At 34.4% G+C, this 24,510-nt stretch overlaps 1 protein-coding gene across 2 annotated transcripts in view; it reads right to left on the reverse strand.

The window, feature by feature from the left end:
• The window catches only part of LOC149771126 (SUZ RNA-binding domain-containing-like), a 46,908-nt gene extending 28,277 nt beyond the window's left edge, over window positions 1-18,631 (reverse strand). The window contains exons 1-2 of one of the 2 annotated variants that reach the window (XM_089948840.1): window positions 18,566-18,631; window positions 1,035-1,096 (exon numbers count right to left, since the gene is read on the reverse strand). In XM_089948840.1, the coding sequence (XP_089804966.1) occupies window positions 1,035-1,096; window positions 18,566-18,619 (116 nt within the window). In that variant the 5' untranslated portion in view covers window positions 18,620-18,631. Of the gene's footprint in view, window positions 1-1,034; window positions 1,097-6,164; window positions 6,286-18,565 lie in introns of those variants that run through there. The other variant, XM_089948841.1, reaches the window with a different exon arrangement.
• Between the last annotated feature and the right edge of the window lie 5,879 nt (window positions 18,632-24,510).

Consider the following 24,510-nt stretch of genomic DNA (forward strand, 5'->3'; position numbering starts at 1 on the left):
ATCACACTTTGTAAATTCAACAAAATAATTTATTTCTCTTTAATACAAAAGCGAAAAATGTAAAATAAGATCTTACGGCAGAGCGAATAAAATCCCAAATAATCCTAGAATTACAGACACAATTCCTAATGATTAAAGGTCTGAATAGTAGTGGAAATCCAAATTAAATCCAATGCTTGAAGTATTGATGTGCCTTTGGTGACCCATATAATGGTGTTTTGGATCACAATAATACAAACCAAGATTTAAACCCTTTGGTGAAATTTCACTATAAATTCAAGTCTCTATTTCCGAGAATGTTGTTTTTGAGCAGCATTTTGCATTTCCAGTGAATAAATAATTTAAATAAATAAATTACAGTCCAAATGAATTACTTGACACAACATTAATACAGCTGATTCTGCTAAGATCTTACAGCATGAATAATTAATTTCTAGAAAAACAAGATTACAAAGTCTTTTACCGGACCTCAGGTCACTATCAGCATTTTCTAAAAACAAAAATTATCTAATGAAAATATTCTTTCTGGAAGGCTCCAAATGTGTACAAAATAAAATCTTAAATATGATTAAAAGTCTATTACTACAAAATTATAATATAAAATGTGTAGTAAACAATAGGTAAACCCCACAATTCATGGGGAATTTCTAAAGTTCTAGACTCAGAGACTGACATAAACATGTTTACTCCAAAACCAAAATCAATGATTCAGGTCAGGTAGAAAATGAACTTGATTTTAGACAAGGTCAAGTCCAACATAAAATATCACATTATCAATAGCATATAATAATTCTTTTTTAAATCTCAAAAAAAAAAATGCAAATTAAATATATGCAACATAAAAATATTCACCTTGATCTTTCAAATGGGCTTGATTTGGGAGTTAATAATGTGATCAGAAATGTATTGGACAGAAATATTAACTGGCCAATAATGTGGTTCATGTGTAACCAAAGAAAACTGAATCTATTCCTTAGAAAGTCATATCATACTGGTAATCAAAATTTGTTCTGGATAAAATACACAAGACCTACCTTCCAGCTGTCTGTGTCTGTGGTGCTGAGATTTTCAGGTTTTCCAATTTCTTGTCCAACACCTGAAGTAATAATGATGACATTATAAACCACTTAAAAATTATTTCAATCTTCACACATTGCCATCAACAGGAATGAATCTATCTTTTAGGCTTTGTGTACATCAGTGTTGCACCTAGGATTCCAAAAACAGCAGTCTATCCCCCACCCTCCAAACCTGGGAACACACAATATTTTAAAGGGACAAAAGGACAATTGAGGCACAAAATAAACTTTTCGGGCTAAAGATTTGTAGCACAAAATGCACTACTGTTATTAGGACTGAAAACAATGAAATAACTATTTACCTAGACAGTTCTGAGACTGTCTCTTCATTTACTGGACTGTACTATCTCATTTTCCTTGGACACTTACAATATTGCAACAAACATCATATAATGTGCTCAGGTAACTCATGAAAACATTAACGTTTGAAAATTTGGTTAACCTGATATGACCTGCAGCATGGAAATTTCTGTTCTAGAATCATGTTCTTATTTAACTTAAGTGTTCACTTATTACCATCAATTTTAATAAATACCCATCTTTTTAAAAATACTTTTCTTTTCCAATAAAGAAATCATTATTTAAATACATTGCGTATTTGCATAAATTTTTGTCTCTTGTCAACAAATCAACCTCAATGTAGATGAAATCTTCCACACAGCAGGGATGACTTTAATCTCCAAAATACATTGCTCTAATAGCTGTCAAAACTTTACACTGAAACTTGGTCAACTATCACAAACCTTTAATGTTTTCATTGGTATATACATTGTTTTTACACTGAAACTTGGTCAACTATCACAAACCTTTAAAGTTTTCATTGGTATATACATTGTTTTTACACTGAAACTTGGTCAACTATCACAAACCTTTAATGTTTTCATTGGTATATACATTGTTTTTACAGTGAAACTTGGTCAACTATCACAAACCTTTAATGTTTTCATTGATAGATACATTGTTTTTACACTGAAACTTGGTCAACTATCACAAACCTTTCATGTTTTCATTGATAGATACAGTGTTTTTACACTGAAACTTGGTCAACTATCACAAACCTTTAATGTTTTCACTGAATGATACATTGTTTTTACACTGAAACTTGGTCAACTATCACAAACCTTTAATGTTTTCATTGATAGATACATTGTTTTTACACTGAAACTTGGTCAACTATCACAAACCTTTAATGTTTTCATTGATAGATACATTGTTTTTACACTGAAACTTGGTCAACTATCACAAACCTTTACTGTTTTCATTGATAGATACATTGTTTTTACACTGAAACTTGGTCAACTATCACAAACCTTTAATGTTTTCATTGGTATATACATTGTTTTTACACTGAAACTTGGTCAACTATCACAAACCTTTAATGTTTTCATTGATATATATGTACATTGTTTTTACACTGAAACTTGGTCAACTATCACAAACCTTTAATGTTTTCATAGATAGATACATTGTTTTTACACTGAAACTCAGTCAACTATCACAAACCTTTAATGTTTTCATTGATAGATGTATTGTTTTTACACTGAAACATGGTCAACTATCACAGACCTTTAATGTTTTCATTGATAGATACATTGTTTTTACACTGAAACTGGTCAACTATCATAAACCTTTAATGTTTTCATTGATAGATGCATTGTTTTTACACTGAAACTGGTCAACTATCACAAACCTTTAATGTTTTCATTGGTATATACATTGTTTTTACACTGAAACTGGTTAACTATCACAAATCTTTAACGTTTTCATTGATATATGCATTGTTTTTCCGTGGACATTCATTGCCATCTTAGAGTTTAATTATCACCTTCTGAGACTATCGCCATTGCTAGCACCATCAAAGATGTAATGGATATCCACTAAAGAAAAACTTGTCACATTGTTCTTACATTTTTTCGTGAAAAAGAAGAAACAAAGTAAGCGGTGGGGTGCACAAAGTAAAGATTTGGAAAACAAAGAATAAAAAAACAGGAAACCTGTAATCCTGTGCTCACTTCGATCATGCCTACCAAGACTTCATAATACTCAAGTATGTAATTACATAATGTCAGACATCCAAGCCAGACCTTTAACTTTAACAAGCTATTTTTTAGTTTTCCCTGAAATTAACCAAAACAACTTGTAACAAGACTTTTTATTCTTAAATGATTAAATCTAATTTTTCAAATCATCTGTGATGATGAAAATTATGAATGGGTATGCATGGGTATGCTATACAAGAACTCTGACTTGTTTTCAGTGCCTTTAAATCTATATCTTCTAACTTTAAATTTCACATGGGTGAAACTTCCTGTATGAGTACAGAAAGTGATGGTGTTATGAACAGGACATTTATTTAGGTCTGTGACATTTCTGTTTGCTCAATTTTTTACATGTGTTTTTCTTTCAAAATACTTGCTTTTCAAATACCAAGTCGGATGCCGATACATGTATCTTTAAATGATTCATACAGGTATTTGCTGTATTGAAAATATTATAATACAAATTTAGATCCATAAAGTTGACCTCATTGGTAAAACTGCGATCTTTTCAAGCTTGGTAATTATTGCAATTCTATTCTGCTTGAAGTACAATTCACTTGATGCTCACAAACAAAAGCAAATTCATTTTTGAAATGTAATTTTAATTAACACAACTTTACTTGATGTCAATACATAGCACAGCCACTTTTTAAAAAAATGGAATAAAATTTCATATCAATCTTAGTACGTCACTTAATCTGAGTACATATATCAATCTGAACACTGAGCACATATCAGAGAGAGACCGTTCTGGTGGCCTAGTGGTTAGAGTGCCTGCTCAGCATTAAGAGGTTAGTGTTAGGATTTGTCTACCTGGTGTCAGGACAATGTGACTGGGTGGGACATCATGCTATTTGTCTGTGGCATGATGCCTCAGTGCTAGACATCAGTATAAACTGTCACACTGCAGACATCATAGTGATATGACTGATTTTTTTTCAAATATACATTAAATACCTAAATCATACACACACATTTCAGAGTACATTTCAGAGTACAGGTATCAATCTGAACACTGGGTACATATCAGAGTACATATCTGAATACATGTATCAATCTGAACACTGAAAACAGAGTACGTGTATCAATCTGAACACTAGGTACATATCAGAGTATATATCTGAATACATGTATCAATCTGAACACTAAGTACATATCAGAGTACATGTACCAATCTGTACACTAGGTACATATCTGAATACATGTATCAATCTGAAAATTGAGTACATATCAGTGTGCATGTACCAATCTGAACACTGAATACATATCAGAGTACATATCTGAATACATGTATCAATCTGAACATTGATACTCAGAGTACATGTACCAATCTGAACACTGAATACGTATTAGAGTACATGTCATCAATCTGAGTACATGGATATGTCAGATCAATCTGAGTACTGTCATATCAATTTCCAATTGTAAACAATGAATTCAAGGCAAACAAACCCTGCACAGATATGTTTCAAGAAAAATGATTTTTTTATAAAAGAATTTATACTTTATGGCCACAAAGAACAATTTGAAACAAATTCATCCCATTCTGCCAGAACATATATTTTGCACCTCTATGGTCTTTGATTTCATACCTATGATATTTAGTAGCAGTATGTGAAATCTTGAGAACTGTTAGTGACAACTACTCTGCCAATAGACTTAAAACCATAGAGGACAGACAGCTGCATCAAGTAATCTCCCTTCTCAATATTTACTATATTTAGTAACATATTGATGATATATATATAGTACGACGTTAATAACTCAGCTTTAATCACTTTAATACTTCAGTATCAGTTCAATGACATGCTTGATCCCAGCTCCAAGTCTGAAATATATTCACATTAATCTCCCTCAAAAACTCCAAGTCTTAAATATATTCACATTAATCTCCCTCAAAAACTCCAAGTCTTAAATATATTCACATTAATCTCCCTCAAAAACTCCAAGTCTTAAATATATTCACATTAATCTCCCTCAAAAACTCCAAGAAGAATCACTTAAATAATTTAGATCAGTCAAAATTCATGCTTAGTCCTAGCAACAAGCTGTAAATGTTTTCATATTAATCACCTAAAATAACTTGAACTCAAATAGCTGATATCACCCAAAATGCATGCTTGGTTTCACCTACAAGTCTCAAATGTTTTCATTTTAATCACCTAAAATAACTTGAACTCAAATAGCTGATATCACCCAAAATGCATGCTTGGTTTCACCTACAAGTCTCAAATGTTTTTATTTTAATCACCTAAAATAACTTGAACTCAAATAGCTGATATCACCCAAAATGCATGCTTGGTTTCACCTACAAGTCGCAAATGTTTTCATTTTAATCACCTAAAATAACACTGATCACTAAAATACCTGGTTTCAATCAAAATAATGCTTGATCCCAGTTACAGTTTACATGACCATATTTGCCGCCTATAAATCAATACTTTTAACATGGCAGTCCAAGTTTCGCCTTGTAAGCCGGCTCGACTTACATGTGGATTATATGATTTACCGTATTTTATATAAGTTCTCATACTTGCCATCACTTATTTTCTTTGAAACTACGGGGAAAAAAAGTGCATAAAAAATATAGGTCCCGACATCGAGACAGATTCCAAAATATTTACATAACTGTCAATAATAAATTCATGTGCAACTGACGTAATCACGCTTTAAAAAAAAAACATACATGAACATTCAAATTTTTCTTAACAAGTGTGTATGAAAACATGGGCATTTTTTGTTATTGTTAAAGCTACGTTAAAAATCTAAATCACACACATATCAGAGTACATACCTGATTACATGTATCAATCTGAACACCGTAATATCAGAGTACACGTATCAATCTGAACACTGAGTACATATCAGAGTACAATTCAGAGCGCCTCATGATCAAAATAAAATATGCCCGATATAAGAGAAATATTTTGAAGCAATTCTTCATTTTATCTTGTTTAATGTTCCTTACTCTCCTCGTTTCGCTGAAGCTTCTGTCAAAAGAGATAACTAATAAAATTGTACCTTGAAAGAATAAAAAAATACATACCATTTTGTGTTAGTTTTAAAGATATCCAACTTATATTTAAATGTTAACAATATTTATATCCATACTGACTCCATTTAGTTAAATTCCATGAATTATCGTTTAGCATGTGTTGTTTCTTCCTAGGTGCAATGAAGAAGGACAGCCGGACCATACTGACCAACTAGGCGGTTAATGGGTACCAACTTGGACGGAAGTGATTTTTTCCGGAGAGGGGGGAGGCAAAGTCGTAGTTCGTCTAGGGCGCAAAACCCATGAACAGGCACTGACAACTACCTCTCCATTCCCACCAAATAATATTTACCATTTATCTGCACGTGCAAGTACACTTCCGGTAATTTGGTATGATCATTGCTCACGCTAAGTGCTGCGTTGATGGGCACTTCTGTCGGCCAGAACAAATAGTGTCACTGACTGAGAAACTTGTATGAGTAAGTACCCAAAATTCATTACCTGTCTTTACACATTACCGATTAAAATACCATATGGGCAGCCTCACTAATTTGATCTCATTTGCCGAATCTTGCCCAAAACATGCGTCAACTCGAATCTACTGACCAAAGTTGTAGGCATGCCTAATTTGAATGTACACAAAGTCGGATGGTTCTTCCAACTAAGGTTATCGTAATCAAACAAACAAGTTTATTCAGAGGTATTATTTAACAATGGAATATGGTAGTGCCATGGTACACGAGTATGTCCACAATTGTCAGGTAACTACAATTATAGATTACAATCACCATCTCTCTCTCTCTCTCTCTCTCTCTCTCTCTCTCTCTCTCAGCAAAAGCTGCAAATAAAAACTGATCCGAATGCACATACACACTGAAACAGCGTTGTTTCCTCTTTCTCATATACATACAACTGTTCACTAAAAACAAGTCTTTTTCTCGTTTTTTTTTATAAATATTTAATTATTGTACATGTAATTTGATAAGAAGGTTACTACTGCAGCAAGAAATTAACAAGTTGCACTGAACTTTGGACAACTAGGGTTCATCTTGTTGCGTACAATGTACAATAAATAATACCTATAAATAATAAATGTGCATACTATCTTATTCATTTCCTCAATTAATCATACAGTGATACTAGACCAACAAGTTGTTCCCCACTTCGTCTAACAGTGATACCATAGCTCGTGAAACCGGAAGTTGCTAGCGAAATAGACGAAGCCAAGGTGTTTATATGGCATCTCGTCATACTCAACATCGAACTTACAAAATTAGCGAATTCGACTTTAGTCCGAGTTTCCTCTGACCCATGCCACCCCATTTTTTGATATTTGGACGTTTATGTTGTAAATGTCCAAATATTTTTAAAAAAAAATAAATGGCAAGGGTTAGAGGAAACTCGGACTAATTTGACATCAATTTAAAGGCCGATAAATACGACCAATATGGTAATTACCCTAAAAAACTCGAAACGTTGATCACTCGAATATCACTTGTCATTCACTGTCACAACTTGGCGCTAACCGAACTTGAAACTCGACCGAATTCCTGTCAAAACGCTTTTTCTCAAATATTGGACAAAAGCCCCCCCCCCCCCCGCCTCCCCAGGATAGCAACCAATGGGGGGAGGGGGAGACAAATCCCTCTAATCTGTGATATTTACAGTATTATGCATTTTCACTGTTTATTTTATAGAACTGTTTCTATAGATGAAATTTTATTTATTTACTGTAATCATATTAACCAAGATGTATAATGGTCTCTGTTGCAACCTTTAGTAATTTGTTTTATATTGTATACTGTCATCTGCATCTTTTTTAATGATTACAAAACAATACAAACAGGAATAATTTCCTAAATATCAACAAAATAAAAAAAAATAATGAACTAATCTATGTATATCACACTTGACTACAAATAATCACTAGACATAATAATCCAACATGCATACTATATCTAGGCACACTTGTATAATTTTAATACCTAATTAAACCTATTAAACCCACATAATCCTAAATATTGACAGTTTTAATGTGTATGTCAATAGAACAAAATCCTATGCTTTCAACAAATGTAGGTGTATATAGATAAAAGAATATAAGTATAATGCATAGCATTAGTTCACTGTTGACAGGTGTTACTGGAACAAAAGTACTCCCACATATTTTTGTTACTTTCACATTCAGTTGCAGTTCATTGTAAAGTTCTGACTGTTAGACCTTTTTCTCAAAGACAGGTACCAACTTCAGTTTGGATAACTGCAACTGTAAACAGTTCACTGTTTAAACATGTGAAAGTGTAGAATTATATAATTAAAAATATGGTGTGTCTAATAAGATTATATTTTAACAATTACATTACTTAGAGAAAAGAACCGCTCCGGTGGCCTAGTGGTTAGAGCATCCGTCTCGGATGCGGGAGGTCATGGGTTCAAACCCCAGCCTAGTCATACCAAATACTTCTTAAAAAATTGTACTAACAGCTGCCTCGCTAGGCACTCAGCATTAAGAGGTTAGTCATTAGGACTGCTCTGCCTGGTGAGGATAATATTGTGACTGGGTGGGACATCATGCTACATGTGTGTGGCATGATGCCCCAGTGCTAGACATCACTATAAACTGCCACACTGCAGACATCGTAGCGATATGACTGGAAAATTATTAAAGCTACATGACCCACTAACTGAACTGACTCCTTTACTCTGTAGAGAACAGCTGCTAGTTTGCTTCATTTGTTTCTGTTGACAGTATTGGTCCCAATTGTCTCAATCTGCATATATAATTGAGTACTCAGAGTACCTATATTAGTAGCCATAGGGCAACCTCCAAGTATCAGTGGGTCCTAATCACCTTAATTGGCATTTAATTGAGTATACCAAGTACCTATTTTAGTAGCCATAGGGCAACCTCCAAGTGCCTATAGGTCCTAATCACCTTAATTGGCATTTAATTGAGTATACCAAGTACCTATTTTAGTAGCCATAGGGCAACCTCCAAGTACCTATAGGTCCTAATCACCTTAATTGGCATTTAATTGAGTACACTATTTTAATAGCCATAGGGCAACTTCCAAGTACATATTTCAGTACTTCAATCCATTCTATTCTTGATTTTATTCTCACACCTTCCATTTTTTCCCCCTATAAATTTCCACCGATTCTTTTTGTTTTCTAAACTCTGAAAATTATTCATTGCATTAGTTTGTTCCAAATAATTAACTTCATTAATAAGCTGTGTCTCCAGCTGTTCATGTTGCTTCCTTTTGAAGGAACAGTAAGATGGTTTTTCCCCTAATTTCTACAGTATCATTTTTTTTAAATTGATCTTTTATTGTAAAAACTATTTCAGAAGACTTCGCTCAAAATCAGATGTTTGATTAGAGCAGACACTTTGACATCTACAATGACAAAATGTATCTTTAACAAGAGAAATGTAATCCAGATCTTTTAATAAGGAGTTACTCAATTTCCACAAAGTTTTGATTTTCAGTTTTATAAAGACAACAGTCACTTTTACCAGTGAGTTTTCAGAACGGTTTCTTCCACCATTGTTGTTGTTGTAGGGTTTAACGCCATTTTCAGCACACGATAGGCTATACATGGTGCCAGTATTAATGGTGGAGGAAGAACCCGGGAAAACCCCAGAAAGAACTACCGACCCACGAGAAGCTACTAGCAAGGTTTCTCACATACCCACATTGGCTGAATCCAAGACTCGAATCCACAAAGACAGAGTTGAGATGGCAATGATCCGTAACGGAGAGCGCTTTAGACCACTTGGCCACCCCTCCACCATTGTAAAAAGATTCTCAAAGACAAGAAAAAAGTCAAACCTGGCTTTATTATTTGGGTTGCTTTTTCTCCAGGCATATCTCTTTGTATCAATATTTCTCCCTCGCCAAATGTCCACCAAGTTATGTTCTGTACATTTATCAAGAACCACCTCTCTTGCTCTTGGATGGATCAAATTCTAGACCCATTTAAAGTCACGTCCAATAATGACAAACTCACTGCTGAAGACTATTATATAAACTTTGATTTCGGAGTAGAAGTTTGGTTATAATGGTTATGGCTATATACATTAATCAAACTAAAACGATATATCTAGAATTATTTTATTACCAGTAATGTCTTTTCTGGTTCTATGTATGGTGAATTGAAAATCAGTATTTAACAGAATAGCCAACCCCCTTGCATTACCTGATAAGGAATTGAAAACATTCATTGCCCCAAAGTTGATTGTATGTATTTCTCCTGTTTATGAATAAAGTGGGTATCGTGAAGAAGATAAACTGAGCTTTTTTTTTTGTTTTGATTTAAATAGTTCATTACATCCCTTCTCTAAACTGGATCATCCCTGACGATTCCAGGTTAGACCCGTGCCACTTCATTTTGAGGAGGAAACGACTGGAAGCACTTGTGACAAGGAAAAATTGGAAAGGTTCAGAAAAAGTAGTTCAGGAGGAAGTCACATTTTATAGAGAGAGAGAGAGAGAGAGAGAGAGGGAAAAAAAATATTGTATGCAAACTTTTTTTCCCCCCAACCAATCCTAATATACAATTATGTACAGTTCTATACATTCATCACTGAGACCAAACACACTCAAAGTGCAAGATGAGCTTCTAAACTTCCAAAAAAAATATCTGAAATCGACTATTGTTTATCGGAGCATATTTGACACTTACCATCTAGCACAGCTGACCTTTAGCCTTCAGCTTAGATATACTGTATAGTTTTGTTTTCTTTTTTTGTTACAACTCAACTTGTTGTATCTTCTTCAGGAAGTTTTTCTATTAAATGTCACATATATGGCATTCACATTCATTTGGGAGAAAAAAATGCCTGGAAAGAGTTAGATTTCTGCATTCATGTATAAAACATGTAAGCCATTTTTTAGATTACTCTTCCCCTGTCCAGGATCCATGAAAAATATAAATATATCCATCAAATTTAAATTATTCAACATACAGTAATACACTGTAATGTTAGAGTTATTTGCAACAACTACAACCACACCAGCAGTAAAACATCTATGCTTAGCTTCCTACACTCAATGCCTGATGCAGTCTACTATCAGTCAGTTTTGCCCGTCACCCCTGCCAGGTATAGGCCGCTCACAAAAGATCACCAGAGGCTTCTGTCCTGTGCCACCCCCTCGAGCCGTAGGTGTGACCCATCTTGGTGATGTTTGCCTCAAGGTCACATCGCCAGGTGTTTCTTGGTTGTCCCCTTCTTTGCTTGTCTAGAGGGTTCCACCACAATGCCTTTCTGGTGATGTTGGTTGGCGGCTTACGTAGGGTGTGTCCTATCCAACCCCACCTTCTCTTCTTGATCTCGTCCTCTACCGGAAGCTGGGAGGTTCTCCGCCACAGGTTGGTGTTGCTGATTGTGTCTGGCCAGCGGATCTGGAGAATTCTTCTTAGGCAGCTGTTGATGAAGGTCTGAACTCTCTTTACAGTCAACTTGTTGGTTAATTAGGTCTCTGCTCCATACAGTAGGACTGACATTCACGTTGGAGTTGAACAGTCTGATCTTGGTAGTCAAGGAAATTTCTTTGGAGCTCCAGATGTTCTTGACCTGTATGAAAGCCGTTCTCACCTCTCCAATCCTTGCCTTGACATCTGCATCTGTGCCACCCTGCTGGTTGATAATGCTGCCCAGGTATGTGAAGGACTCCACCTCTTCCAGGGGACTTCCTGGTTTTTCTTCTGTTGGCATTTTTGTAGCAAGCTGAGTTTTACAGGGTTGGGTTGCTAACCCCATGCCCAACCCTCCAGTCTACTATAGTATGGTAAAAAGATTGGACCATGCTTCTGATCTGCAATTATCCAGTCTATAAACATCCAATTATTCATTTATCTCATCTATCATCTCATTTTAATACATATTCACTTGTCAAGCTACTTAGATAACCATCTTTTCAATCCCAATTTACAGTTTTAATCGCTTCTACTACGGTACAAATTCTAGACATTATTTATATTTTCCCTGTTGGAGTACCATTTATTTCCTAAAGCATATTCTCCATATGTTTCAGATCAAGCACTCCAAGTAATGATCATTTATTTGGCCAGTAACCAGACTATTATTAGTCACTATCACAGGTAAAGATGGTGACTTGCAGTAGGAATGAGACACAAAATTGAAATGTTGTGAATCAAATTTTATCTGCCAAATGTTTTTTTGGCATAAACATATTATATACTTGTTATGAACAGATGCTAAAATGAAATGCTGTGAATTAAATTTCATCTGCCAAATGTTTTTTTGGCATAAACATATTATATACTTGTTATGAACAAATGCTGCTATCATTTTCTAGTTACTGCATTTGGATTCTGATGGTTAGCAACAAGCTGACAATGTACACCACCAATTTGGAGTTTTAGATGGTAAATGTGATCATTTGATCAGAAATTGAAGCATTATTCAGTACATGTATTTTCTACATAAAAGGTCATAATGTCAACATAAGAAATCCATATTACAGTGGTCTATGCACACAGAATGTAATCACACTGCAATGTTCACATTCACATTCCGATACATATGTATGTGAATCAACATAAATAACTTGCACATAATAAACTTCATCAGACAAAAAATGAGTATTTCATCATGGAATTTAATCCCCAAATCCACAAGCTTATAAATAACTGTTATGAATTCCTTTTTTATATTATGGTATGATCTACCATTCTTCACCAACCATGCTTAACCTAGGATCAGACTTCTTCTTGTACTATAAATAGCAACATAATTCAGACCTCTTGTACTCTAAATTGCAACATAATTCAGACCTCTTGTGCTATAAATAGCAACATAATTCAGACCTCTTGTGCTATAAATTGCAACATAATTCAGACCTCTTGTGCTATAAATAGCAACATAATTCAGACCTCTTGTGCTATAAATAGCAACATAATTCAGACCTCTTGTACTCTAAATTGCAACATAATTCAGACCTCTTGTACTATAAATTGCAACATAATTCAGACCTTTTGTACTATAAACTGCAACATAATTCAGACCTCTTGTACTATAAATTGCAACATAATTCAGACCTTTTGTACTATAAATTGCAACATAATTCAGACCTTTTGTACTATAAATTGCAACATAATTCAGACCTTTTGTATTGTAAATTGCAACATAATTACACACAGGTCAAATTCCATGATACAGGTTTTAAAAGTTCATCTACTATGCAGAGTTTATCTGCTTGTAAACAGGAGTTGAACAAAATATAAATGATCAACCTAAAGCCATGCTGCCAAGATTAAAATATTTCAAGGAAAGCTGATCAAAAGGAGTTAAACTGTTCATATGCCCATGATACATTATCCTTCATGTGAACAGTACACACCTACAAATCAGTTATCTTCAAAATAAGCTTTAATTTGAAGTACTACAAATTACCAATGGTCTGCCCTGCTAAACCACCAAAATTTAGATGTTCATGCTATTGCCACACAAAACAAGTCACAGATTTCATTCATGGGCATGGCCAATAAGTGCACAGATTTCTGAACACCAGCATGTATTCTGTTGCTAGTTCCTCTTGTTTCATTACCATGTGAAAGGAGGTTTTCTGAACACTGGCATGTATTATGTTGACAGTTCCTTTTGTTCCATAGCCATGTGAAAGGAGGTTTTCTGAACATTGGCATGTATTATGTTGACAGTTCCTCTTGTTTCATTGCCATGTGAAAGGATATTTTCTTTGCAGAATGTGCATATGCCTGCTTCTACTAACAAAACAAATTCTGTAAATGTAGAAAACCAGATGATTACTGCCTATGCAGCAAATCAAGCAGATTGCAAAGAGAATGCGGTAGTTCACAGGGCATGTCAAAGCAAATGAGGAAGTTCACAGGGTATGTCAAAGAGAATGAAGTAGTTCACAGGGTATGTCAAAGAGCATGTCAAAGCGAATGAGGTATTTCGCAGGGTATGTCAAAGAGAATGCAGTAGTTCACAGGGCATGTCAAAAAGAATGCGGTAGTTCACCGGGCATGTCAAAGAGAATGAGGTAGTTCACAGGGCATGTCAAAGAAAATGTGGTAATTCACAGAACCTGTCAAAGAGAATGAGGTAGTTCACAGGGCATATCAAAGAGAGTGAAGTTCATGGGCCTGTCAAAGAATGATTTAAACCATGCTGCAGTCTGTTGTATTGTCTCTACTTTTATGCTTAATAATGGCTGCATCTAACCTTACTTAAATTAGTACATGTATCATCTTTCCTAATAAATAAATATTAGTTTCAGACCCTGTATCAGCTTTGTTTGCTCTTTTTCTTCCCACTGCAAATCTGTAAAACCCAGGTTTTGGTGCTCTACCACCAATTTTGGGATATTTCAGGTACAACAATTTTTTTTTCTTTTCAGATCTAGTAGAAACATTGGTATATCTTATTTTCTTTAATTGGTACCTTTGTAAAGAATTCAGTGTCAGTATCCCACATTCATTAAGTGGTTTCATCCCCTCTTTTGGGTAATGACATTTAACCAATACAAAATCTAAAGAAAAAAAAAATGTCCAGTATAAAACCAAAAACACTGAAAGCATGGCCAGCTTCAAGAACAGTTGGGTGTCCTTTCAATTTGAAACTTTTATGATGTATCATAAAATCTACAGAGTACGTGTGATTTGGATTTTTAACGTAGCTTTAACAATTTTTCAGTCATATCACTATGATGTCTGCAGTGTAACAGTTTATAGTGATGTCTAGCACTGGGGCATCATGCCGTAGACATGTGGCATGATGTCCCACCCAGTCACATTATCCTGACACCAGGCTGACCAGTCCTAAAACTAACATCTTAATGCTGAGCACCAAGCGAGGCAGCTGTTAGTACCATTTTTGCAAGTCTTTGGTATGACTCAGCGGGGGATCGAACCCATGACCTCCCACATCCGTGGCGGATGCTCTAACCACTAGGTCACCGGAGCGGTCTCTACAGAGTACAGTTAAATTAATTTTCAACAAATTAATGTCTTTTATTGATTTAATGTGGATTGTCTCTAAAGTAGGTCCTGCAGAGATTTCATTACACTGGTATACGCCAGTTTCATTAGTCAAATTTGTCTTTGTATCAGAAAAATGTAGACTGTATTTTTGTACTGACAAACTATAAAATGTTATTTTTTAGTTATGAAATTTAAATGTTTCAACATTTCAGCCTTCCTAATCTTTTAAAATACACAACTTACACAGGGGGTCAAGTTAGACTTGAATTTTAGGGAAAAGTGACTTCTTTTTTTGGACAGAACAGGAAGAAATAAGAGAGGTACAGGGAGAAGTGGGAGCAAAGCAAGAAATGTAATATGTGTGTATATATATATATATATATATATATATATATATATATATATATATATATATATGTGTGTGTGTGTGTGTGTGTGTGTGTGTGTGTGTGTGTGTGTGTTGTTTTCATTCTTTTATTTGAATTATTCCCTCTATTTCCCAGTATGCATATTTGCATTTAGCATTGGTTTTAAGCAATACTTCATTTTCAAGTAGAAAATGTTTGGAGTTGTATCTGTATTATGAATAAATTTGGTTTAAAAGCTATCATATTCATATGCAGTGTATTTTGGCAATAAGACTTAAAAAGAGAACAACAGAAATTATACGTCTGTTATTAGAAAATGGGGTTTTTGTAATGTAAACACTGATTTACAGTTACAATAGTCCATTGATAGGATTGCAAATATAAGGTTTTATTATTTGTCTACTTTCCGTAATGTTAGGCGCTGGTTAAATAGTATTTTCCTTTCGCAGTTATTTTGCTTCATATTTTCACAAAAAGCAACTTGTAAAGCAACTTTGACAGTACAGTGCCTCTCGAATTCAACAACATAGCATTGTCCTGTATGTTTCTGATCTACATAATTGTATTTTAAAGCTAAATCCTCAATAACATCACATTTAGACTCTGCTTTCTATAAATTGTATATTTTTCTGAATATATTTGCTCAGTGGTTTACAAAAACACACAATATGATAAAGTGGTACAATGTCCACCATTAGTTCCCCATGACAGGTTCACTTACGGTTCCGAACTGATTCTTATGGAGAGAAAAAAATAATGTACAGGCAAGAGTTAAAATATTCATGTTACTGATTCTATTCTTAAAGCACAAATTGCTTAAGTTTCAAAACACAAGTTTGTATGTTTTTATCATCAAAGGATAACTTGAAGAAATCAGGCAGTGATAGTTGCTAACTTACTCTGGAAATGTTTAAGGGTCCATCAGCTATTAAAACACATGCCTGTGAATGTGCAAGAGTTTGTGTGTGAAGCAATAAAAACTAATGCACACATATTTCTGGTTTATAGCTTGATAATCCAACCTTTTGTTCAAAACAAATTAATAACCACGCTTTTTGCTCAATTTGGATTTTGCTGCTTTCTATTTATGGATGACTTTAAGTCATGTAATCTATTAAGTCCGGCTGTAGTTGAAGGCATTCACTTGAACCAAAAACACTGAAGTTAAACTTTTTATGTAGTACAAATAGACACCATAACTATTGACTTTGTAAGTGAACTCTGACCCAAGTGTTAATTGTGTGTTGGTGAAATTGGTGACTAACAGTGATGATTGTGGAATGGGATTAAATATTCTGAACTTTCCCACCCCATTTTACATTCTTTGACATATTTTGGGATATGGGATCAGAACCAACTGGCTATTGAAAAGTTGGAATTTGCCACACAAGCTGAAAGCAAGAGTCATGAAGCATAGAGCAATTGGCAGTGATATTTACATTTGTATTGTTTGACTACCATGTATGTGCTCTCTTTTTTTCTCTTTTTTATGAATCTGGTTTTCCTGTAATAGGTTTCTGGTTGTTGTTCTTGGCATAAATATGTTAAGCATTAACTATACTTTAATTCAGTTTACAGACATTATATGACTTTCATTTAGTACTTTTGAATGTTTTGTACACCATTGGAAAGTTTATTTTTGCTGATATCATGTGAGAAATGCACCTCTGATGTCATGGTTATGTAGATTGTGAGATCTGTTTAGTCGTCTAACTAGCAATGCAAACGGCAAGCACAAGGTCATATTTCATCACTGTTTTACTTTCATCTCATCTGTTGGCCAATTAAAGACATACCAAATATTATAATCACAATTTCTGAGAAAATAAGTTCTTTTCTATTTCATGCAGGTATGGCTTGACATAAGGTTGCTTAAGTTTGCTTGATGCACTAGTAAGTAGCTACCCTGTGCCATCACTGTGCCATGGCAACAAATTCCAACATCTGTCAATAAATGTCACAATATCAAAAATGAGGTGGGAAGGGTCATAAGAAAGGATTACATGGTGTTGTTTTGTGACAAGTAGCATTGCAGTTCCTGTAAATGTCACAATCACAATCATTTTATCTTCTTTCTCTAAAGTATTGTTTACAACATAATTTTCCTTACTTTATGCCAATGATAAACCTACTGATCAGCATTTTTACCAGTCAAATTTGGACGTGTAACCAACTTTTTCAATCCTTGTCTATACAAAGTACTGGTAGTTGCTCAGTACTAGCAGAATCACTGTCCTGTATGCATTCAGTACCCACTATTTCAGTAATGGATGTTTGTTTCTAGAATTGGATTACACCTACCTTTTTATGATGAAAATTCACTTTATTTCCTCTAACATCTATATTCATTTGGTAGGTCATTATTTGTACACCCCATGAAACACATGGCAAAACTCGATGTTATGATGAGGTCAACCTAAAAGGTGTGATCCACTACCAACTGGATTGAATGTTGCATGGTGTGATGTCAAAATAAAAGCTACTCGTATTTAAGAAAAAAATGATACAACTCTATTGTGATGACTAAACCTGACACACTATTTTCTTCAGCCAGTTTAGTACCTGGCCCCCACTGTAAATGTCCATAACAATTACAAAATTTCATCTGAAAGTTTATTGACAATTAAGATTAAGATCAAATATAAGGATTAAATAGACTTGTTTAAACTAGGCAGGTATTATTACATTTTATACAAATTATTAGTTAATTTCAAATGAGTAAATGCGCGTAGATGAGCACATTTACATACACTCTTCACTGCACCTTCTCGACCATTATTTGTGAATAGATGCACTAACTGGTGTTTCATACTCATCATTTAGCTGTCTTATATGTTATGTGTTCGCTTGCTATATTATGTTTATTGCCGCAACACCCCTTATAAAACTATAATGTGCACAGGTAACTATTTATGAGTCAAAGTTATAAAATAAGGCATCCAAAATTAATCAAAATTGAAAGCGAAAGACACCTTACTACTGATCACCAAACATATGCATATGACCGTCAAAAGCCAAAACTGATTATTCAGTGCAGATCAACGGTCTCTAACAACTGTAAACGAAATGTTCAATTGGTTATGGCATTAATACAGACAAAAATATCCATACATCATTATTTTCCAACTCCTCCCAACTGTCAAGAACCCCTCCATCTTCTGCCATGATTATTGTAAACCGGTCTGATGTCGTAATATGGAATGAAAATGCTTGTCGAACCATTTTCGGAAAATATTTATTCATTTTCTTATTTTATTGTAACTTCTTGTAAGTATTGACTAAATTTCCTTTCTGTGATCCACGAATCACATCACACTCTGACGACATTTTTACGACATATTGGGCGTGCTTGATTGGGAACACCTATGTAAGATAAAAAATGTCTCCGATTTTGTATTTTTACATACCAAATGTGGATAAGAATTTAGTAAAAGTACGAGATTGGTGTTCGTTGGGTTCGAGGACTTGACAATGCACATAAATTTGGATATAGCGATCACGGAGAATGCTGACTATTTTAATTTAAGGAAAAAATATGCGGACGAAATAACTGACCACTTAATTGATAACTATAGACATTATATTATATAGCCAGTGTAATTCAGATTATAAATACGCTAAATAATATGTTGTTCAATCATAATTTAACCGGTATGTCGTATGTTCTTTTTAAACAGTGGTTGAAACGATCCAGGTGAGTGGGTAACAATAGTGGAATAGTGGTGTGGGCACCTTATACGTCCGACCTGCTTTAGGTTTCTAAACCGGGACTACAAGGGGATGGTTAACTTAAAACATTATTGACTAATGGCCTCAATGACCAACTATGTAGACAAACCAGGCTTTTGCTTAGGCTTTAATGATCACCAAATTAGACGGAAGTGAAGGGGGGGGGGTCACAGTTCACCAAGGCGCCAACAAAATCAAGGGCTAACCCTGTCGATGACCTCAACTTTTGGTCAAAGTAAATGGTCATAAACTTAACTTACGGTGTAGAAACTGTTAATCACTTATTACACGTATTATGACATTGATCTCCGAGACCTAGATCGCAGCTTTAGTAGGTTTCTTTATTACCCTTAGTGTATGCAATTTTCAAAGTTTTCTGAAGAAATTTACTCAGGAAAAAAAAATTATTTTGCAAAAACCATTTTAAAAAAAAAAAAAAAAAAAAAAAAAAACAAACATGCTGAATTTAACCATAACAGTATGGACTCAAAATAAAAATAAAAATCACAGACCGCTTCCATACCGTTAATACAAGCCATCCACCGACGTTTGGTCAGTGGACATTGTGGACAAGAAAAACTATATTGCAAAAACAAAAAACACTTTCAGTAAGAATGACACTGACCTTTAACCTTTATCAGTTTCTTTTTTTTTTTCTTTCTTGCCCATCGTGCCAGTTATCCACTACTACTAAATTTTAAAGGAAAAATAAAAACCGTGCTCCGAGATTTTGTATAGTGATTACACAAGCAGTTAATCGTACACTCTTACTTCCGCCCAAACTGCGCAGATTTCGGACTATGACTCGTGAGAATTTTACAATTCTGAATAAGCGTACTCCTAAATGTTTGGATTATTTTATATTTAAACACAATAAATACAATTTTAGATATTCAGATATTTTAGATGTCCCGAGAATTAAAACCTCAACATTTGGCACAAAAAAAGTATTTTAGATATGCAACTGTCGTTTATGGGATGAGCAATCTGATCACTTTAGAGAACAATCAAATTTTAATTCATTTACATCATTATTTCAATAATGAAATGATGAAAACTGTAAATGTAATATCTTCAAAAAAGATACCTACCCCCGAGTGGCCGAGAGGTCTAAGCTTGCCTTTACCAATCACAGGGCTCGTCCACACAAAAAATGCACGATATCAATAAAGTATAGCCCAGATATGTAATTTAAAATTAATTGTGCAGAAATCTTCTTTCAGCTACAATGGCCTGGACTTTAACCTTTTCCTGCTCTTTTTTCTTTTCTTTTTCAGCTTCAGGAGAAAGTTGCTTTCTCCAATAATTACTTATGCTTCTGTAATTTTATTATTTAAGAGTAAGACATTTTAATACAGCTTACAGCTTTATTCATATATCATTTAAAAAACGATAGTTTTTTAAACGTTAATGAAATAAATAAAAACTATTGACTCTCTGTCATGATATCCTTTTATATCTTAATGATCATATATATCAATGTTGTTGTTGTTGGGTTTAACGCCATTTTTCAGTCAGCACATGATAGGCTATACTTGGAGGTCAGTATGTCTGGTGGAGGATGAACTCGAGATGAACCACCGACTCACAAGAAGCTGCTGGCCACATTGGCCGAGCCCGAGATTTGAACCCACGCAAACAGAAGTTAGATGGCAGTGATCCGCATCGAGAAGAGCTTTAGATCACTCGGGAGTGTGTGGGTGTCTTTATCGGTATTAATGTACAAAAGTCGTGTGTCTTTATTCACCCCCATTAGTGTTGACCCGGCATGGAAGGATTGAAGGATCTAACTGTGGAACACTTGGTGTCTTTACACACATTAGTAGTATTATATGTCTGGTGCACATTGATTGTATGGCCTGGTGCGAGGTAAACAGTAAACGTCATGATTCACTATTTAAACATATTTCTTGGCTTGCCTTTTATACAGACATGTTAACTGTTCTTTGATCTAAAAGTACCCATTTAACCTAAAAGTACCTATTTGAACTAAAAGTACCCATTGGATCTAAAAGTACCCATTTGACCTAAAAGTACCCGTTTGATCTAAAAGTACCCATTCATCCTCGGGGCTGCTACTTTGTTCACTTAGTTTAAAAATATTTCCAAAATATTTAACTCAGAGGTGGGCAAACTTTCCAGCGCAAGTGCCGCGTACACATATTTACACCTTGTCGAAAGCCGCATAGTTCATTAAGTAAAATAATTAATATTTGAAATAGCAAAAACAAGAGGTTTTTCTAAATAACATAATTAATTTTCAGTTGTTAATATGTTGTTAATATTTGAAAACTTAAACTTCAAAAGAAGCACATTTATTTGATAAACAGAGGCAGTGCGAATGATGACTTGATCCTATGCCGTATGAAAGCCCTTGGCGGCCCGCGGGCCGTAGTTTGTCCACCCCTGATTTATCTGGAACTAACCCATGATGAGCATTCATGGATAACTTAATAACTTTGGAATAGTGAATTTTAAAACTTCTTCCAAATCTATGTTTGACGGTTGTGAAATTATTAACCAAGCAGCTTGTTCAAAAGCCTGCTTTCATAAATTTATAGGTAAAGCTATACCAACTTATGCCAGCCATGTAAGTTTGATTACACGTTTGCCATTACAATATTAAAGATTGTATTGGGAAAAGTCTACGTGCTACCAGTTAGTCGGCTGTGAACTAACTAAAGTAAACATGGAATAATTTAGGTTTGCAATTTCTCCAGTATCCATATTTGACGTCGGTACTACTGATATTTTAAACAAATTATTTTAAACATCCATATAGGCACTTTGATACCAGAGCCGAGTGTGGTTAAGTCAACTCTGTGTGTGTGTGTGTGACTGGGCAGGGAAAAACTAGGACAGTTATCTAAACCAAACTTTTTCCGCTGATCGCTTGTCAAATAATTAAATAAAAACATTTGAGCATTGCCAAATAACACAACATATGACACATTTTGCAAAGTATTCCTTTCACATTCCAACGCAGTTTATTAGCTGGAGCAATTATAAACATTTCTGGGATCCGATTGGACAAATTCGCAACTTTGGCGTTGTATATAATATTCTCATTTTCTTCTTGTATAATAGTAGATGGTTCGTTGGTAAATTATACATTGTATACAACTGGATCGTGTTGTACAAATGCGTCGAATAGCGTTATCTGGCACACTGAGCATTACATTGAATACAGAGGTAAAACTGAAGTAGAAATTAACTTTACTGAGACATTTACACGACACGCCAAACTGCTACATCACTTATTAAATAATATGGTTGGTTCTAACGTCAGAGAATAGACAAATTCTAACTTGATGAACTTGAGTCATTTATTTCATGCTGTGTGGGTGCATCATCGTATGGAGTTTTACATTATTCTTGTCCTTTCTTTAAACATTCGGCTTCGGCCTGTTTGGATCCCCATGACTGTGTTCTAACGTTCATCTTGTGTGAAGCAACGTTTTCAGCATTTTTGCTAACCTTAGAGTCGTATTTCTATATGCACTGTTCACACTCCATTTCTTTGCAAGGAAATTAGAACAGTTAACTATAAACCTGAATCCAAGCAAAGGATAGCTGCTAACTGATTTACAACTTTACTTTTAATAGTGAAAAAATAAGTTTAAATTTTACTGCGCATAAAAAATAAAATGGATACGAAGCTATATCGCATATGCAAACTTTAACAAATGGATTCTTCCAAATCGGTATCTACAAAGCGTGTTGCAATACATACATGGGCAATTGGATGGATGAAAATTCATATATATTTTTCGAATTGGAGATAAGAACTAGAAAATAACTAACTGAACACACACACCAATATGCCACAAAGATAAATCACATGAGTTTAGAACTGGCAAGAAATATAATCTCGGGTGCGTTAGTATAAAATATTAGGTTGGATACGATTTTAAAAATGCTTGAAGCTGCATCAATTAATTTGCATAGTAGATGACTAAATGTTACAAAACCTTAATAAGTGATGATGACCTTCACATTGTTTACATTATTCCATGTTCTTCATTTGAGCTACGTGATCCTGAACAGCGAAGGAGATTACTGGTCAAACCCTGGGTATATGACAGCCAGGGAAAACATAGCAAAAGCTTATAAATGCCTCCGAGGAAAGAGATAGAAAAGCACAAAAGAAAAAGTTCAAGATGACTGACTACGTACGGTTTTGAACGGTACTGCCAGTCTGTATTTATTTACTTTAGTGCAGGTAAGTACATTTTCTAAAATTGGACTCGACACAATAATTTTTGTGACAAATATAAATGTATCAACAACAAAGCAACCAGTGCACAATTATCCATGATTTCTATTTTTACTTGACTGCTTCTTGACATTTTAAAAATCAATATGTGTACATGTAATGTGACTAACACCCGATGTTGATAGAGGTAATTCCAATTCAGGACACCTGTGAAATGAGGTATCTAATCCCGTTAGACGTTATTTAACCATTCTTCTGTTGATTCAGAAAACTGTCGAAGTTATCCATCAACATAAATTTGCTAATCAGGAATGTCACAATACAAGTAACGGGTTGACAATAAGCTGAGAATTTTAGCGGTTGTTAGACTGGCAAAGAGCTCATATGTCTTCTAGTATTGTTTCTCGTTCATTTTTCCAATATGCTTCCTTCTGATTTGTACCACTTTTACTTTTTTATGTTCTATTTACAATAGTTATGTTCAGTTCTTGGTTGATGTTTTCAGTTTTTTTTATTACTGTATATTATTGGAAACATGCTTGATGATGTGGAAGATATACTGGAACTGTTAAAATTGTACATGCTGTAAATTATGCCAAGGGAAATATATAGCTGTAATCTCTGTATAGTCTTCGTATGAAATTTGAGGAAAGTTTGAATATCCTCCTAAATGCATCTACATTATTTGATTTTTATTTTATTCAGTTTGTTCCCAATCTCGTGGACGTGCGTGTAGACTTTATGTTGTGTTTGTTTTGCAGCCCTTTTTGAATATTGTGAATGTTACGCATTTCTTCTGTGGTGTCTTATATATTGCCCATGTTTTCATTGTCGTAGTTTTATCCTTTCTCAGACTAGCGTGATATCTTGTTTTAAGACAGTTACTTTTTATCTTGATCTTTATTATTATCATTAACAACAATCTGTAAATCTGCTTCTTTTATAAAATTGTGGAGTATTTCTTTGCATGTTGGTAATCAAAAAAATGACAGTTATTCTATTTGTTGTTATCTTTCGACACAAAGTTCAATATTCCGTCCAGATTTTTTTAAACAAATATGCAGTATTTCTCGATACCTACTACATCGTTACATTCATGTTAAACTCTGAA

This window comes from Sinohyriopsis cumingii, unplaced genomic scaffold (genome assembly GCF_028554795.1).
Source record: "Sinohyriopsis cumingii isolate HCF-2022 unplaced genomic scaffold, ASM2855479v2 utg002115l, whole genome shotgun sequence".
Lineage (NCBI taxonomy): Eukaryota > Metazoa > Mollusca > Bivalvia > Unionida > Unionidae > Sinohyriopsis > Sinohyriopsis cumingii.